General features: G+C 36.9%; 2 protein-coding genes across 2 annotated transcripts in view; one reads left to right on the forward strand and one right to left on the reverse strand.

Moving 5' to 3' along the window:
- The window catches only part of LOC118275536 (phosphofurin acidic cluster sorting protein 1), a 141,953-nt gene that overhangs the window by 88,533 nt on the left and 33,310 nt on the right, over positions 1–20,110 (forward strand).
- LOC118275540 (NADH-quinone oxidoreductase subunit B 2) lies at positions 6,603–18,417 on the reverse strand. Its single transcript, XM_035593543.2, has 5 exons — positions 18,208–18,417; positions 14,133–14,361; positions 9,235–9,362; positions 7,194–7,419; positions 6,603–6,808 (listed from the first exon to the last, which is right to left on the reverse strand). Exons 1-5 carry the CDS (start codon positions 18,249–18,251, stop codon positions 6,692–6,694), a joined length of 744 nt encoding a protein of 247 aa, XP_035449436.2. The 5' UTR covers positions 18,252–18,417; the 3' UTR covers positions 6,603–6,691.

A 20,110-nucleotide genomic window follows, 5' to 3' on the forward strand; every position in this document is an offset into this window, starting at 1 on the left:
ATCACTTGAAGGTCTTGAATGAAACCTTCTTCAAGATTCATTCTAATTTTTGAAGAACATGTAAGTAGGTACTTATATTAATATTTGGTAGGGCACGAACGATACAAGGATAGATATACACTTATGAATGATATACATATATCCAATGTGAGAGAGATTTCATGTTTTGAATTCATTTGTCTGATTTTAAGGACTTAAAGAAATAAACCAATAAAAATGTTTTTTTTTTAATTATTATATATATCCCAAAAACATAAGTAGGTATCAGCATGATATTCATACAAAATGGATATAGGTAAATCAAACTTGATATATAAATATCCGATATTTTGTTTCATATTTATAATAAATATCGAATATTTTCGAACCCTGATATTTGGTAAAGATTTGAGTACTGCCGACAGGGAGGACCGATAGGGACGAAAAGCAATACTTGCACTTCCAATTTGTAAAACAACATTTTCTAATGGAAATGTTATACTGCTCGGTTTTAATGATGGCCGGGGGTTGATAAAAATGAAATGCTCTTTATCTGATTGTTGACTGAGTAACGTGATATGTTTGAACAATTACGGTAATGGTTTCTGACCGTAGTAGATAGACTGTTGGAGTTTGGTCGCAGTTTCTGATCTAAAACTGATTGTTTTCAATTTAATTATTGTTTTCCGTTTATATTTTCTGCAGAGGAAACGCTTATTTGTTGGGAGAATACTGATAGCTTCACTTATTTGGCTAAAGCTTCAAACTACCATGCTTCATTCACTTTTTAGCATATTTTATGAGAAAAGAAGCGTAGAGATACGTCGTGTTCATCTTAATCTATCTCTATGCCCAAATTACTTAGGATTTGTTCAAAAAAACTATTCACGAACGAATAAATCACATTAGAGTGAATGTCAGCTACGCAAATGAACGTACAATTAGTCAACTTTCAAAATTAATTAATTGCTCCTAGACTATACAACCGGAGCTCAAGTAATCATCCAGTCGGCTGGACGCGAATGGTAATATGTAGTTGAATAGAAACCTCATTACTGTTGAATTAGAGTCTCTATTAGAACTTAACAATTATACGAGTAATGTAGGATTAGGCTTATGTTCTGAGTGTGTAATGTTGTTAGGTACACTATAGAACAATTAGCCTAAAAATTGTAATCATACGACTCTAACGAATTTCTTCAAAAGAAGATATATTAAATACGTTTTATTCTTTATTTTATAGCTCTACCTACCCATATTAAACAAAAGAAAAAAGAAATTCTATGGGATCACACAGATTTTACACATACCAAAAATGTATTGGACGCATAACTCAATGTAACACAAAACCAAATGAAAATAGTATCCATTCAACCGAAAGTAACATCCGAAACCGTTCCATTCATTCGAAAGTGACACCTCAATCATTCTGGCTGAACACTCACAAAAATGCAGATCGTATGTCGCCGAAACATTCCTCGAAACGACTCGTATCACGGCATATTCCAACGAACCTCAACAACGTCGTGACAGCATCGAGTTATTCAATCGAATCGATTAGAAAAAACAAAACAATGGCATCGTGCGAATCGTCTACAAGTCTACATGTTATGTGTATTACGTGAGCGAAGCCCGCATGGCAACCGCCATTGTTCGAGATAATCGATACTGTAACGTCCCGATCAATCGAGATATTAACGGGATTAGGCCAGAAGGTTCGGTCGTATCCATAAAATGTTGCTCGCAAAAAATAATGAAAAGAATATCGGTAATAATAACTCATGTGTAGAGGTGTTACGAGCCTACCTCGTCTAGTAACCCCAAAAGCTATTGTTAAGCAGCAGGCTTTGTATTAAATTCTTAAATAGGTTAAAGAATTATCGAGAGTTTCAGAAACTTACGAAGGTCTACATCAGACGCACCTTTCCATTAACTGTATTACAGAAATTAAAAAGAACACTTAAGTCTATTATAGACATTACTTGCCACCAGCACCTTACGTAGCTAAAAAACATTATCAGAAGTGCTAGTAGTTAAAAAAATCGTGCTTAACACCTTCTTCATGCTTAGAAAAAGAGGATTCTTTTAAACTTCTGCAATTACCTCTTTGATACATTGCACAATTAAGCGAGTACATTACCCGAGCGTTTGGCCGAGTCGGTATCGATTGCGTGCGCCAATTAAACTTCACTATAATCAGGCAATAATGAGCTCCGTATTTATAACCTGTGGGAGATCAGACGGGTTACTTTCCTGTGCACCGTGTAATCGTAAATTATTAGATATTAACTTGGACATGAGCAAAGGTATTCTGCAGCGAAAGAATTCAGATTCCCGTGGGAGCGTGTGATAGGATACCGGGGTAGCTTTTAATCATTAGGAGTATGATTAGTGAGCGAAATAGTGTGGTTGAATAGGTGAACTTAGATAAACATTCTTGTTGATATTAGTCCGATCTGATTTTGGTATCGGTTCCCAACTTCAGAAGGCTACGTTGCCTTTACACTATCAAAGTAAACATAAACATTCATAATATTCCAACCATATTATTATCCAATCCTTACTTTGGCAGCTATCTCTAGAATATTCTAGAATTAATTCAAGTTTTCTTAGCGTGGGTATTATTCAGTACAGAAATCTTGAAAACTACTTCACTTCGACCGCAACTCTCCACCCACGTAACTTTTCTCCGCAAATGTATTTTACCGTTCGCAGCATCCTTTTAAGATACTGCTATTGATTTCAGATCGAATATAAAACAGTTCTTTTGTTCATTTTTCTCGTTTACTTTTGAGATCGCGGAGGAATAATGGAGTGTGGGGAGATTTATTATAGAATGTTTTCTGCAGTAACTTAGTTATAGATAATGTATGAATTAGTTTTGTAAGAATACTTTTTTGTAATGCGTGAGGTCTTATTTTGAAACTGGCCGAATCATTATTCACATATTTCGATTCTTCTTTTGTAGTTATAGAATCTGAAATTGTTCTAGATGTGTATTAAATTGACACTTTCTTGTATGACATTGGACATTATTGCTTTTAACAAGTAACAAGACACGGTTCGGATTGTAACTTGAAGGAAAAATCACCTTACATTTTTATTTTCTATATAAAATTAATAGTTACAGCTATTTCTCATAGCTATCTCTTATGAACAACAAAGCAAGAGGTTTAAAATAGAAAGACGTAGTGGCAAATAGGGCTGATGAGCAATTCGTATAGGTACAAGATTTTGGTACAATGTTCTAATAAAATATTGACCAATTTAGTCCACCTGTTTTATGTAGGCGTACCGCCACTCATTCAGCCATTATTCTTAATCATTCCCTTAACTTGCTTAGGATAAAGCTACCATATGTTACAGTGCGATACAGGGGATACAAATGATACTCATTTTACTTGATCAAGGCCCTTGTTTCAAGCGCCTGCACATAATATGAAAATGTTTTTGTCACGTCTTTCTGGCTGATGTAGCTTAAGCATGATTGTCAGCAAAAATAAACGTTGGCATGCACGGGTAAAGCGTTTCGTTTGTTTTTGAGTGCCTTTTCAAGATAACCGGCTTGAATTATGGTGAAATTATTCTCTTTTCCTTTACTGTTTCTGTTGTTGTCTTTCTTTAAAGTTAATTTTAAAAGGTGAATAGGTATATTTCTCAGTTTGTGTATAGGTAACATGGTTAGTGTCTCGCAATGTATAGGGCATAACACACACACGCATAACACGCACTGCTCCAATCCAGCAATTAAATTGTCATTTAAATTTGATTTTTAAATATTATGTCCCGCCCGCCAGTCAAAAGCGAAACAACGTTGCATCGATCACCGTCGGTGCGCCGACTGCAAGCTTGCACCTCGCGGGCGACGGACCGAAAGCACGCTGGCAGCACAGAGGTAGCCACAAGCGGTGCCTGTTAAATGTGCTTTGACCGACTGCCTAGTACGCGTCGTTAGTTGTTCTAGGTTTTTTTTCTATCTGAAAGCTTTGCTATAATTTCAAGTCTTCACTAACATCATGTAGTATGTACGAAACAAATCGTTGTCCAAAATACTTGTATCTCGTACCATTAACACGAAACATTTATTTCTTTTGAGATAAAAAAGTACAATAGTTTTCTCTGTACAAAAGACGTGTAACTGATAGATTTAAGAGTAACAAAGGTACATGTTGTAAGGGCCCAACATTTTCCTTTTGAAGTGAACGTTCGCCACCACTCAACCGAAATCGATCCTTCTGGAAAATTTTGCTTTACAGACAAACTTGTAACGAACTAAAGAGATTACAAGATTTTGTCCACTTTGGGATGTAAGTACGGATAAGATTATGTCTCTAAATAATCTATATATAGCAGTAGGATCTTAGCGCAATATAATGCGTCCTTTGTGATATTTTGTTGATTGCATTAACAGACTTCGGGATCGAACCTTGTTTTATTTTCAGGTTTGTGACCGCATAGAAAAACAGTAAGGTACACATTATAAAATTTCATAGCTAAGTAGGTCGATATTAGTATATTAATCCTAATTTGAGTAGGAGAATTGGAACCTTTTCAAGCAGAAACAAATTATAAGTACATTTAAAAAAGAATATATGTATGGTGTATACCAATATATTTCCCTTATCTTCAATACTTCTTTCCCTTACGTATCGCCGTTCTCTCCCAATACAGTGAGCTTTAAATTCCATTAGACGTGTGTTTGAGTGTATTTCCATAAATTTGCTGAAGCCCGATATTCATGAGGGTGTCGTGTAATGTTCCTTAAATGACAGCCGGTGTCAACATCAGTTTATGGTGTAGTTCCCTCATATTGTTATTATGGGTATGTCATTAGTAGTGGGGAGCTTCAAGTAACTCTTGTTAAGTTGGATTTTGCTTTATACTCGTATTTTGATTCAGATTTTCAAAAAGATGCCTTTTGTGGATAATATAGTTACAGTGCATTTTTAAGGTAAGCGTCCACAGGCATCGTTCGCATCGCACGCATTCCGTATGACGTCATCGGTACGCATCGCATGTAGGCATTGCCGATGTTGCGGACCGTACGATGCGGATCAGTGGACGCAGTTATATGAGTTTCTATACTAGACAAATTAAAATCCCTTGCGTGCGATGCATATGATGCGAGCCTGTGGACGCTTACCTTTATACTTTTTTGTCTGAATCACACGTAAAATCTAACACATATCTCAGGAATAAAAACCGTATCAGACATCATCCCTCATGCCGCAAAAACTCTTGAAACGGTACCATTATTTATCTGCAAACGAGAACTCGTAAAAACCGCGAGTCCTGACGTAAATATATGTTGTAGGTACGTTTCTATACCCACAGCGGTTTTGTTAACTGAGACACGTGTCTGGACGTGACCCGGAGGAACTGACACCTCTCAGGAGGCACCGGAGTGAGGGAACACACGTAAAAACAAATGCCTTCCTCAATAAGAGTGAAGAAAATATTTGAATTGGTTGCTTTTGTTTTGTTGGTGGGTGCCATTTTGTTCAATGTCCTAGAATTATGTTTGTCCTGGTTAAGAACTTCTTTTGATCAAGATGTAAATATATAGACATTTGAAAATAGATATTTGAAAAAATTTTGATTATTTTTTATAATCCAGGGTTTAGTTTACCTATTGTGTTATACATATGGTCAGTAAAAGGCTGTGAACATAAGACATTGTGTCATTTACCCAAAAAGATTAATTTTACTAAGCCAACACGTCCTTAATTTATTACTTCGGCAACTGGCCCGGTCACTGTTTCCAGGGCTCTAATTAATAACTTTAGAATTGCTTGGGATCCCTTTCGTTCTGTTTGAGCACGATACAAATTACAACTGACACACCTCAGTTAATCTTGGACTAAATTGCCTTTCCTACATAGGTTAACCTCTGTCTGTCAGTCTTTGTAATTGTTTGGACGTTTCTCTTCTTGATTGTATATTATTCTTCTATTCAAAGTTTCTTGTTGTTTATTAAGCGACTTCAAAAAGGGAGGTTTTAAGTTTGACCTGTTTGTGAATGTATGTATGTTTGTGCGCGGTTATCTCGCATTTGGCTCAAGTGATTTTGATGCGGTTTTCAGCATAGTATTTTTCAGACTAAGGAGAAGGTTTTAGGAATTATTACCAGACTCAAAATTGTAAAGTTTTAAGACAATAAAGACAGAGGCGGTAAATAAAATTGAAGACTTTTTTTTTTTTTTTTTATGAGACATGCCGGTAATCGAGCAGACGTATTACCTGATGGTAAGCAATCGCCGCCGCCCATGGACACTTGAAACACCAGAGGCTTTACAAGTGCGTTACCGGCTTTTTGGGAGTCAGGAATTTAAGGCTTGTTGTTCGGGAATGGGGATGGGGAAGATTGGGAAGGGGGAATTGGGCCTCCGGTAACCTCACTCACACAACGAAACACAACGCAAGCGTTGTTTCACGTCGGTTTTCTGTGAGGCCGTGGTATTACTCCGGTCGAGCCGGCCCATTCGTGCCGAAGCATGGCTCTCCCACACTCCCAGACTGTTCTCTTTTTTTTTTAAAGTTCTGAACGTCTGAAATTTTAAACATGATTTAAAACTAGCAGGTCTTGCTATTGGATGGAACCTCAATAAATAAAACCTCAGTAATTACTACTCACAGCTGTTTATTCAGTATCATAATTCGTTAAATCAAATAAATTTCCTAAAACAAAATCCAAAAGATGGCAATACAATATCTAAGCCCGGTACCAAATCTGGCAGATTCTCATACGCTTTACTTTTTTCTGCAGTAAAAGCATGGCATACAGGAGGGCTTCGGCCGTCGGTGGGCAGCCTGGCACGTATATATCGACCTGAAAATTAATAAAAACATGTTTTACAATCTTTCGTCGGCTAAAAAGTCAGGAAATTACTCCCCTTCCCAATCCCCAATTCCTCAACCACCCTTAAATTCCTAACCCCCAAAAGACTGGCAACGCACTTGTAACGCCTCGGGTGTTTCAAGTGTCCATGGGCGGCAGCGATTGCTTAGCCATCAGGTGATCCGTCTGCTCGTTTACCGATGTTCCATAAAAAAAGAAATGATTTTTGTAATCATTACAAAATTGTGTCTTAAAAATTTGTTGTTGTACGAGTATGTCTAAACATCACCTTACATCATCATTTATTTCGCTTAGCTCATGAATTTTCATAAACTTCCAAATTAATGACTTCATAGAAAAGTAATAAAATACTCACCGGTATAACTCTATCTGCTCCACGGCAAGTGGAATACGTGTAATAGTAATAGCCACCCCCATTGGCACAGGTTCCCATCGACACTACCCACTTAGGGTCCGGCATCAAATCGTACGTTTTGCGTAGAATCGGCGCCATCTTGTTTGTGACAGTACCGGCGACTATGATCACGTCGGTCTGCCGCGGTGTGCCCCGGAACACCATGCCGAAACGATCCATGTCGTATCTGAGTAAAAAAAGATTAATTATTTTTGGTACGGTGCTTACTTTATCATTTTTCTTATCATATGACGATGATAAATGTGCAAAAAGTAGCATAAATTCTATAGCATTCCCACAACAATAGTTTCGCCGTAAGCACATCCCATTGACTTTGCTTTACAATGACATTTGATGGGAAATGTCATGTCTCAACCTTTAGGGGTCAAGTCGTGGATATTGAGAACATAGCCTCGTGCAGAACAATGGCAATGGAACTCGTGACGGGAACCCCTGAACGTCCAACTCCTCAGAATTTAATGGCGCGGAAAAGTTTACAAAGCACTTGAATTATAGAGTAAGTAGTCAACTCGGACCACATGCCTACGGCCCATTTGGGACGAGTTGGGGAAATTAAAAATAAATTAAGCTTTTAGTGGTCAACTCGTCCCACTTTTTTTTTGTATGGATTTTTAAACTTTATCAATGTTTGGTACAGTTAGCAACACAAGATTAAAAAAAATATTTTTCTTTACTTTCGTTTTGTTCATAGATTATTTCATATTAAAAAATCATGACGAAGTAAGAACCTTTTTTTTAGTGTCGGTTAAATAATTTATTACCTAATTTTTTTTAGCAATCGCACAAATTCATGTTTTAACCAAAATTACTAAGAATAGAAAACATGTGTGGCTTAAACAATGTCAACGGTCACTTATGAAGTAAATGATCATAGATAGAATGAAGTTCCTAGAAAATCGTTTGTTTTCAACAAAGTAATAGAACTTTATTATTTCCACACTAACCCTTTTGCTACTGACTGTACATTGTGGTAGTGACGTGGGACGAGTTGACCACTAAAAATATTATTTTATTTTCTGCAACTCGTCCCAAATGGGCCGTAGGCATGTGGTCCGAGTTGACTACTTACTCGAATTATAAAGCTATTCCTTTAATTTATAATGGAGGGAATAAATTGCCGCTTTCTCTTCTTAGTTCTGATTACAAAGTATCTTTTGTGTAAACAAAGAATGTCGAGGAAATCGTCTTGCAACTACAGAAGTAGGTGCTATTTTATTTAAAGCCCTGAAATAGAAGGCATTTTGCTTAATGGAAAGTGATTCCTGAAATTTTCCAGTCTTCTATTTGAATAAGGTTATAAGACTGACATCATGCGTTTCGCTACAAATTAAAATGTAGGAGGACAAAACTGAGAATGTATTTAAGTTTAGTTTTAAACAGTAAGTTGATTATGAAACAAGCAAATGTACATAACTAGGCCGGTATCGTGCCTGGCATACCTTGGCCGTCTCAATGAACCGACCATAGTATATTATGTTATGCAGTTTTATACCAAAAGTGTATCATTTTATAGTTATATGCCAATAAAACTGTTGACTTTAGACTTCTACAATGGTTAAAATAAGTACTACATTTTATAAGATGACTTCGTAACTATCTTATAACAATTCTGGGTTAACCTCGTGTTGAATGAAGCGCCGAATGCGCTCTCGTTTCGATAACTTAAAACGTAGAGCAAACTAGTACTAACTGTACGCCTTACTAAATTTCAAACTTCCATAAAGATAAAAAGGTCAATTAAGTACCGTAAAACGGGGTGAATAGAAACAAATCGGGGGTGAATAGGAACAACATTTTGTTGTGTTTTCACGTAATTTAGAACTGTTTACACCATTTTAATATTTTTTATTAATTCATTATTAAAACCAAAAATGCTCTATTAAAACCAAAAACATGAAAACAAACTAATAATCCTAATAATTTTTTTTTTCTATTCACCCCCTGAGTTTCTATCCCCATTTTACCGTAGGTGAATGATTACCTGGGTCCAGCATAGTGCATCATCTCCAAAGCGCAGCACGCGAGCCCGAAAGTTATCGGCCACAAAGAATTCCTGCGGCCCCAGTTGAGGATGTCGTCCGCGCGGGCTACAACCCATTCGAGCTTAGACTAGAATGATACGATTATTTGCTAAATATTTCAGACTGAATAGACTATACTGTAGACCAATTAATTCGGTCCTAATGTAAACTCTTTTGTACATTAGAGAGAGAGAAAAAGAGAGAAAATGTTTGTTTCGAGAAGATGTGACGACAGATCTAAACGGGAATCAAAATTAAATATTATTTTTTGAAGATAGTAAAATAATATAAAATACTACTAGTAGTTTAAACAGGGAGATTAAGGGTTTGATAAAAGGTATATTTCCAAAATAACCTAAAGTTTCAAAAAGTTATTCGATTAAGATAAAAATTGCATTGCACTCGTGCGGCTCCCAAAATGTGCTGAAAATAAATTATTAATACAAATATTGGACATCGAATTCTCAAATGCAATTTATTTTTGCCATCAGATTTATTGGAGAACTCTATCAACGAAATATGAATATTGATGAAAATTGCGTTCTGAAAATTGTATTAAAAACTCAATTAGTATTTTAAATTAAATTCCGAATTCACACATTTTCGATGAACATCACATGGTAGTCGTAACCAGATTATAATTTTAGTTAACGGTAAAACAGAATGAATAGAATTTGAGGGTGAATAGATACAGAAGAGAGGTGAATAAATGTTGGGAAAATGTTCTAACATCCATTCACCCCAGTCGTATACATCTATTCACCCTTTGAATCCTATTTACCCCGTTTTAAGGTATGTATTAAACGTTTAATTCATTTTATCTTTAGTCTAGAGATGTATATAGGTGAACTTTTACCCATACGAGCTCGTACAGTAACAGTATACAGTAACAGTTCCTACATTGAATCTTATTTGCTTAGGAATTTCTCTGAAACCATCATTGTTCTTTTGAGTTTCCTCGTAATTGACTCACACTTCTATCACAATACGCTTTGTATTATTTTATTTAGAGCTATGAAAACCTTCGTCCAATAAATCTAAGTTCGACACATACTCTAATGTAGATAATGCAATATGTACTACAAAAATATTAAATACATTGAGTTTTTATTTGACATTGATATAAAATCATATATAAGAAATAATGTAACCGAAAATCGTACCGACATAATGTGTGACTCATGTAGTAAATATCTGAGGCATTCTGTCTTTGGAATATTAAGTGTATCATTAGTATTGAAGCGGTATGATAAACTAATGTTAGTGAAGGAGAAAGAAAATAATTGTATCATGGCAAAAATATTTGTGCTTTTTTATCTCGAGTAACAAAAGAAATGGTAAATGTTGGCCCAACATTTTAACCGGACCAAATCATCGACCAATATTTGCCCAAGATATCTATTAATGTTTGGAATCCTAATAATGAGTCTGCAATGAATTATAAGAGCAATGACGTAACGAATTCCTCAGAGATTTGTAACATCCTTTCTATACAATTTCTACGTACAAACAATTTTATCAAATGCCACTGAGCAGACAAAGGACCAACTTTAATAGGACCATAATTTAAAGGGAATAAAGTTCAAATTACATAACTTTGTATACGACATTAAAATTGCTTTTCCTAATAACTGGGTTTCCGTTACACGTGTAAAGTTAATACGAACGCCTTGCACATAGTAATCTAAATTGGAATTAGTTTCATCAATAGCAACTCAATTTCATTAGTTAATGGCTTCCAGTCTTCCAATTAAATTGTTCACACAACTGCTTAATGAAAATCACTAAGTTTAGTCTAATTCAACCTTTACAAGACATGTGCAGACTCTTTCTTTAAGTAAACAATTTATTGCATTGAAACATAGTTCGACATTTATTCAAAAGATTAGTGTAGGTTGATGTGCTAGCTGTATATATAGCATTAAGGCTATATTTCACTGGGACACCATGGCGGCGCAACCAGTCGCCGTTACCAACAAAATGTATACAGCTCTATAGAGAGATACTCACCTGGTCCACTGTTGCGCAACCAATCTGGCGACGCTACCAGCTCAGACAGCAGCACATAATGTTACTGGTCGCGTATGCACGCTGATCGCCACCTTTAATTACTATAGCGTTGTATGATGTCTCACTGTCTCAGCCGAGGACTTTGAGGTCCATTTTAATTTTGTCTCAGTGTGATGTGGCGACTCTGGTGTGTGTATGGTAACTTACTTACAGCAGTCCGACTGGTTACGCCACCATGGTGTCCTGATGAAATATAGCCCTTAGACAAACAAGACTAACAAGGGCATTGTCTATTGATCTGTACTTATAGAGTTTCCACTAATGAGGACTATTACGCTTCAACTCACAGTTGCGTCCTCCAAAGGTAATCTATCCGAATATCATAAAAAATTAGACTAACAGGACTTAAAGCGTAAGTGGCGCCATTTAAAGTGCACTAAAACTTAAAATCGTTATGGATTTTGTCTTAAATTAAAGTTATTTTGTTGTATTGTTGCAAGTAAATGTTGTTTGCTTCCTTCGACAGTTTACAAAATCAATTATTTGTCTATCGTTGGACTCTCTATAGCCGGTTAACATAGTTATGTCGGTACAAATACCTCTGTGTTGCAATCTGTAGATCTGATAAGGGATTCGGACTTCGGTTACCGGATGTACGGATAGCTTCCAATCGTCTGCTGTAATTGGAACGTCCAAGTTTGTAGGGTTGTCACTATAATGGAATCTTGCGAGGAATTTGTTTCAAAACATGTTTATTTGTTAAGTTCAGCTCTTTTTAGAGTGTTACTATTTTGTAATTAGTGTTAACAGCCCAAAAGGGAACGTTTAATTGAAGTAATATCAGATATTTTTTACTTGTTCCTTACTGTCTAGAGATCTGAATGTTGCTGTTGTTTTCTCTTGTTTGCACTTAAGTTTTAATATTTTTTTCTTGTTTTAGATTGTGAATTCTAGTACAAAATAAAACAGATAGGTGACAGCCCTACCCTTCCCAATACCTGTTTACAACACACTATAACCCCACTATCGGACGTGTGTGATCCAGAAACGTATTAAGTACCGGATCCGAGTTCCGTTCGTTTAATTTCACTCTTTAGTCCGGCTGTCCGGCTCTGTTAATCCGGGATTACTGTCGTTTCGTGCCGGATCTAATTCTTATACGATACGCTTGCGTGTTTCTTGTCTGTTTTAGACATAAAGATTATTTATCCTTGTTCAAGAAGAGGTGTGTGAGAATTTGTTAGATGAACTGTCTGTTTTAATGTTTATTCTCGAGTATGGTGAAGATCTGTAGGTGTAGACGAATGCAGGTTTGTTCTAAATGTAACTACAACTATTAATAATGTATTTAAAATAGTTAGGTAACTCAATATTAGCGTTAGTATGACGTAAGTCTGAATAGTGCTAAAGGCTCGCCATAAACTTTATATATATCTTGCTCTAGGGAATATACACGGAATATTTAAAATTTCAGTCAATTTGAACCAGTAGTTTAAGAATGACAACTTGTTAAAGTTTTAAAATTAATGTAATAAATAATCCAGTATGTGTTTGTAGTTAGTTCCTTGTGTGTGTAATGTAATGAGTATTTACGAGTTTGTTTCATCCTGGTTTCCAAGAAATTCCTTTGTTACCTTCTGATGTGATTTGTTAAAGCTATTAACTGATCCAATACAGGAAATATGGTGTTGGTTTTAGCATTATGAAGTATATATTCAACTCGTTGTATACCCTCAAACAAACTCACTGTTATCATCAGCTGAACCAAATTTCTGTTCAATAAACTTAACTAGTTCTGGACGTAGAGTTCTGTGTAAGACTTTGAGATTTTAATTTTTTCCTTTATAAGTATTGACACACTCTTCGGATTATCATAAAATAACCTATCAACAGTCTACAAATTAATTACTCCTCCGGGGAAAGGACCTCTTTTCACACAGATTTTATTAGCATTCATCTTACATCAAAAGGTTGGTTATACATATTAGATTCGGTTTTTTATAAATGTACCAAAATATTTCCTCGTTTAAAGAAAAATAGGCATGGTGCTATCGTCACCGCAGTGTATCATCCGCAATGAACGCTTAAAATTCGTCCCCTATTTCGGCAGGCTCGTAAATCATCTGCATCAAGCCATAACTCTCGCACATGATATATCTGATACATGGAAACTTGGATATTTGCTACCTAGCTCTAGTTGGTCGTGTATACCATAGTCTGTACCTAATCATCTGACACAAAATGTCAGGCTGTAAATCTCTCTAGTTATTCTGTGCTCGACTGAAGTTTTATTAATTGCCCTATTTACTCTTTACATAAAGTACAATTTTGTTATTAACTCTTGGAAGATGTAACTTGTCCAAAACATGTGGAGCCTAGGAAACTTTTATATTATTCGCATCATTGAGTGTCTCCGTTTAAAGTTCCCAAAACTCAGTCTTCGAAACAAAATGGAAACCCAGCGCAGTATCTGCATCATATTCGAAAAGTTTCCCATTTCCCGCTTTTATATTTTCAATTCTGAATGTAAATTTTATGTCGGTAAAGCGCTGCCGCCCTAGTTCGGCGGGAATACAAAATTGAACGCGAGTTTCCGAGAGGCGGACGCGCAAATTTATTTTAACACAGATTTTTGTAGAAACGCAAAATGGAATATGAAAATGTTTGAGAACACTTAAAGTTGTTTGTCTGCTGGTGGAGGCGGATATCCTGACAACGAAGGTTCATAAACATAGTTTTAGCAAAATATTTTATTTAAACTCAAGCTTCACAACAGTGGACACTCATGGTCAGGTCAGTACATTATTTGTTTTATCAAAGCAATGCCGAATATGTCTAAATCGTTTACCTGGCCGGGGAAATGGAAGGGGGAGTATCTCCTGACTTCATCCAGCTTGTAGGCCTTGCTCACGTGCGGGAATATTGGAGGATACTTCCTGGTCTCGCTCTGCTTGGCTGGTTTGTCACATTTCGCCTTCGTGTTGGGTACGTTGGAGCGAAACGTACGTGTTAGGTCATGTCTCCATACGTAGTCTGCAGTTGGAACCGCTACACTCTTAACAATTTTATTTTCAGATCTGTGGACAAAAAAAAAATAAAGTCTTAGCAACAAAAATAATGGCAAGCTATGAATCGGTTTTTGCAGACTTTAGTACATAATACCTAAAGTTATTAAAAACACATGACTGACACACAATACTAGATTACATCATAATAGAATCCAAGATCAATATCCAGCTGTAACGTTCTAAATATGGAATTTGTATAGGACTTATATACTTTTATAGTAATATGGCTTTTATGTACAGACGCAGCAAGCTTACCCCTATCTGCCAATAGATTATAAACTTTACACTTTTCGCAATAAGGTAGAAAATGAAATTTGAAATATTAGCATAGTATGTGAACGTGATACGAAAGACCCTGACTTCTGTGACCCTGGTACACTTAGTACCGTTACCTGAACTAGTGTTCATCTGATGCATTTTATTAATGCCATTGACTTTATGTCCTTTCTAAATAGCTGTTTTAGTTGTTTTAATGAAATATCTTTATGTTAAGTTATAATTGAGGAAGTGTATAAAGGTAAAGTTAGTCGTAAATTAAAGATTTATGCCGTTGATATTCCAATAAGGACTGGAATCTAACACTGGTGGATGCAAGATGTTATATGTACTTTGTGTATAATGTTTGTAACTAAGTCCTCAAAGTTCGTCTCACTATTTTGTACATGGGTTTAATAGATAACTCCTTAATTGGAGTCGAGCACAAGTTTGCAGTTTGCATACAAGTTTAGTGTAGTTCGGGGCGATGTTGAGTACACATTTACTTAATAAAAGAGGAACTAGTTGAATTAAATACATATTTGTAGAGAATTTAAGATATAACCTCGAATTACGAAAAAAGGCACTTTGGCTTCAGTATTTGACTAGATTATGTAAGTAAAGTAAGTAAAAAAGTATGTTAGGATCGTGTTCTATAGTGGGTAAAGCAGCTTATTGTTTCTGGGTAAGCCCCATTAATCAGAGGCGTGAGTGAAAGTGAAGGATAGAGGTGATTATCAAGTTTATGAAAGACTAAGCTGTTTTTTTAACGTTGCTCCACGCTAGGATTTTCTCCTGTATCATGGGTGCTTTTACAAACTTACAATTTCATGTACACACGACATTCAGACCCAGAACAACAATTTGTGGATAACACAAAGGGTTGTTCCGTCAATCAAACCCGTGACACATAGCACGGCAGCCAGTTGTCCAGCCACCGCTAACCGTGCAGTCAAATTAATGTGTTTCAATTTTGAATACCTGCCATTCATTTACTAGGCACCATCCAGCACCCTTAGTACGAGTTTTAGCCGCCCAATCAGAGCGCCGATTACCGATTATCATTTCGATTACTTTAATCCTAAAATAAACTTACACTAAGGGTACTGTTCACAAATGTTTTTGAAGGCATCTATTCCACCATTCCCTCTGAATCAAATAATGAAGTATTATCAAAACAAACACCCAAATCCTCAACCCGACATAACGTTGATTAGTCATAATATCAGTAGCTAATACTATCACACGCGAGCTCTCAACAACGCCTTAATTGTATCTTGCTTGTATCTCATAGTGAAGGTAATTAGTTTGGCTTCCAATTGCCTCCCGTATCAAACGACTTGTTTCACCCGGTGACGCGTGCCAATTCAACTGACGTAATTGTAGTAAGGTATCGTGTAATGAAGGGGGTAATTATTGGTAATTGAAACTGTATTATTAGTTTGTTCCTTACATAATCACGGGACCACAGGGTCCCGGACCTTTGGAAGGCGTACGAGGGGCCGAAGCCAACTCGCAGAGGCCCGTTGAACAATTTTAATCTAAATGTAATGGGACATCAGCCGGCGATTATCCCTGTATGCACTATGGAAGTACACCAAAGGACAATCCCCGGTTGATGCAGGACTATTGTGAGATATGGTAAAAGGAAATGATAGGAATATGGGTGTGGGTGGCTGTGGAATAGTTAACCGGTTAACTATGGGGACTATGGCCCCTGCCCCTGACCAATATTGAAAAATACGGATAAACAGGCAGGGGGTGACTCGCAAACTCAATAGTGGGCCCCCTGAAACGGCCGCTAGCATGTAGCGACAAGGGAAGCAACATCCGTTGAGCTGCTTGAGGAAGGGAGGGCATCCCACGGCTATCAGAGCAATCCCGGAAGTACGGTCAAGACCCCTACCAGCATCTTACTGGGATACGTCCTTCCCCCAAGTGGAGCTGAAGGCAACTCCACTCTTGCGAATCTCCACTCAAACCAGCCGATTAAGGCAAGAGTGAGGTAGGAGAGGCCACTCCGGATAGTCACGAGTACTAACCGGAGTTAAAAAGTAGGGCCTCTCCCGGGAGTCAGGTCCGTGGGGTCGCCACTGCCCAACAGCTCGCCACAAGCTGCCTTGCGGACTTATATTATTTAGTGAAATAATCATGTCAACGTGTTTTGAAATGGTGGGTGGAGCGAATGTAGTTGTTAAGGGTTATCTTGCGTGTTTACCGGGGCTCCGGTTCGAAAAGCAGGAGTAGGGACGGGGTGGTTTTAGTCATAAGAGTCTGACACTCCCTCTCGCCGCGCCTAAGGCTGAGAAGTCATTGGATGACTTTTCCCTTTAGGATTTAGAGTATGTTTTTTATTTTAATGCTGTTTTTTGTTATCATTATAATTTAATGATCATCGCTTTATGTTTGTAGATTTTTGGGTTTTAAATTAGAGCTTATGGTCCTAGAAGAAATTCGACTATAGGAATTATAATTACTTTATGGAAGTTACGATTATATTAATCTGTATACATATAGCAAGATATTTTAATGGAGAATACTTCATAGAATTTTGCCTGTTAAGCTCAAGATAGGAAGTTGTTTAAGGAGCAAATATTCCCTGAACTTATATTAGCTTCGCAGTTTAGCTTTAGTGGAATATCCTCGTAATTTAAACACATCCGTTGGGTAGTGTTTGCTTGCACTATCAAAGTGTACAACCCTCGAGAGACGAACAGTTTTCTCTCAACTTTGTACCGTACTACTTATGGAAGTAAATATTATGAGCAAATATAGATCTTTTGGTTTGGCTTGTAATCTTTATTTTTCTTATTACATTATTTAATGATGGTAACTCTTATTTCGTAACTGATTAAGTGCAGATGGACTAAGTTTTCATTAGATTTTGTGTTATGAATGGTAATGAAAACGTTTTACATTGTCAAGTTGAATCTTGTTATTTTCTCAAGTTTAAATACTATATTAATTAATAAGTACTGTTGGAGAAGCATCTCCAGCTCTGAATGGAAGCCAGCTTATCACAATGAGTTACAAATACACCGAATTTCAATATTTTCGCTCAAAATCTCAAGACTTCTCCCGCCCTGGGCGAGGCGAGAGTGATTGTCAGACTCTTACTGACTAAAAACCACCCCGTGCGTATCAAAATACTCAAAATCACCTGCAAAATTATACCAAACTGCTCATTAAACACTCCCGACATACTTTCAATATGTATAGTGTCAGTGACTATGTATATTGTGGATCCTTGGCACCGGTTGCACTCGTTAGTCGATGGAACGTGACTGGGGGCGCGAACTTCCATCGCATTCATACTCTGACGTATCGCACTCGATTAAATTGCATCGGGTTAGCGCTTGCAACGAATATTTCGACCTCACTATTGTGTTGCTGAATTGATGTCGTGTGAGTTTTGTTTGGATAAATGCTTCGTTAAATGTTGTAAGATTGAGACGATATGTTATCCAGATATGTATGTATTGGAAACCATCAATATTGGAGAGGTTTTTAAAATTGGTCTATAACATTATCGTAAGTAAACCGATTATTTCGACGTCTTATTCTTGTATCATTATTCTATACAGCTTCTTCAATAGTTACCTGAACAGAGTATCCTTAATAACGCCACCAGAAGCACGGAACATAATTCCGTTGGCTACAAAATAAAATTATGTTCACAAATTATTTCGATAGCCGTTTGGACGACTAGCTTCATGCATTTGACAAGTTGACAGGTGAAACATTGACAGCTGAACGTTCGTTCGGAATTTGAAACTCGTGGATATTGAAAAGGTTTTATGTATTTGATTATTATTTGACTGCCTCGTTGGTGTGTGGTCGCAAACGTGGCTACAGGACAAGGGGTCGGGTTCGATTCCCGGGTTGGGCAATGTATTGCTGGGCTTTTTCGGTTTGTCGAAAATTTCTCAAATGTGGGTGTACAATGTATACCTTCTCCCTCCTTCTCGCCTACTCCTTCGAGGATAAAGGCGTGACGTTGCAATTAAAGTATTGTTTTTTATTTTGGAGTGGAACATTATTCATTTTGTCTTACTATTTCACGAGATTTTAATGAACCAAGAACCAACCCCTTTCACTAAACGTAACAATAAACCAAAATTATCAAACAAACAATCTCAAGTAACCTAATATTCCTTAATCTACGTTAGAATTTAAACCTTATTGCTTGGAAACACGCTAAAATTTACCTCTCTATTAGTAGTACCACGATAGGCCAGTGTCGTTGACCTAGTGCTGGGTCTACATAGATTGCAGTTGATGCAATTACGGTGGTGGCATACTGAGGGGGTTTTCCGATGACGTGGCGTGAACTGGGCCAGGCGTAATGGCTTCCCTCATTCGTCAATTGGGTAATGGTTCGTCTTGTTTGAGAAAGGATGGGAACGCTGGGTGCTGATTGGCTGATGACTTTGTGTTGGATTGGAGTTTGCTAGGTTATCATGCTGCAATTTGTCTTTGATTGTTTTTTAACTATAAGTCGGTGTTTTTGTTAAATGATAATGTTCTGCATAGAATTGTACGTAATATCGAGATATGGGCTTATGGGAACATAATTCACAAGTTAACCGCCACATCGTCAGTCTCTGGTAACTGACGATAACGCTTAGCGGAGAATTTGCCTTCAACAGTTTTCTTTCGGCAGTCTTAATTAATGCTTTAAGAGTGGTTACCGGAGGCCTTCATCGAAAGGTCGGCAACTCACTCATAACTCCTCTAGTGTTTCAGTTGTTCATGAGAGATGATCACATCCTATCAGATGATCTGTTTATCAGTTTGCCACATTTTATTCCATAAAAAATCCAACATTTTTTTTTTCCTAATAATGATGATGACTGTCAAACTCATTTCAGGTAACATCCTAAATCATACAATGTTGAGTCTATTTAAAGACTTATTGTTATCTCAAACTCACACGAAAGATTTCATTTAGCAACGCGGAATACCAATCTCATTTCCTTCCATCGTTTGTAAATGAAACAACTTTTCGTATTACATATTCCTTAAATGTCAAATGATCATAAAACGTTGCTTTCGGATGAAGACGCGTGTTCCTAATGTGTTTATAAAAAGTACTCGCTTTTTAATGGATTTTGCTAAGGCTACAGAATATTAAGTAAGTATTTACTCGTTCATCGTTTTCTCACATATTTCAAGAAGTAATTTACGATGTAATCTTTATAGCGAATAATTTTACTCATAATATTTACATTACTTACGCTCAAAAATGAATAGTATTTTTTATTTCTAATATTACTGATATTTTTAGAAAGCTTCATTCAGACATTGGCTTCTGCAAGCGACTTTACCATCCTATACTATATCGCGTACGGCGCATCGCGTTCCGCGGACGCCTCAAAGAGCTATGAGACCACCACACGTCTCTGTAGTCACCCAGTAGGGCTGATGCCTGATCCGAATTCAGCTGCGGACTACGTAACAGATTTACCTGGGCTTCGGCTCGAAAACCAGGAGTAGGAATTGG

The sequence above is a fragment of the Spodoptera frugiperda genome, chromosome 8 (assembly GCF_023101765.2).
Source record: "Spodoptera frugiperda isolate SF20-4 chromosome 8, AGI-APGP_CSIRO_Sfru_2.0, whole genome shotgun sequence".
NCBI lineage: Eukaryota > Metazoa > Arthropoda > Insecta > Lepidoptera > Noctuidae > Spodoptera > Spodoptera frugiperda.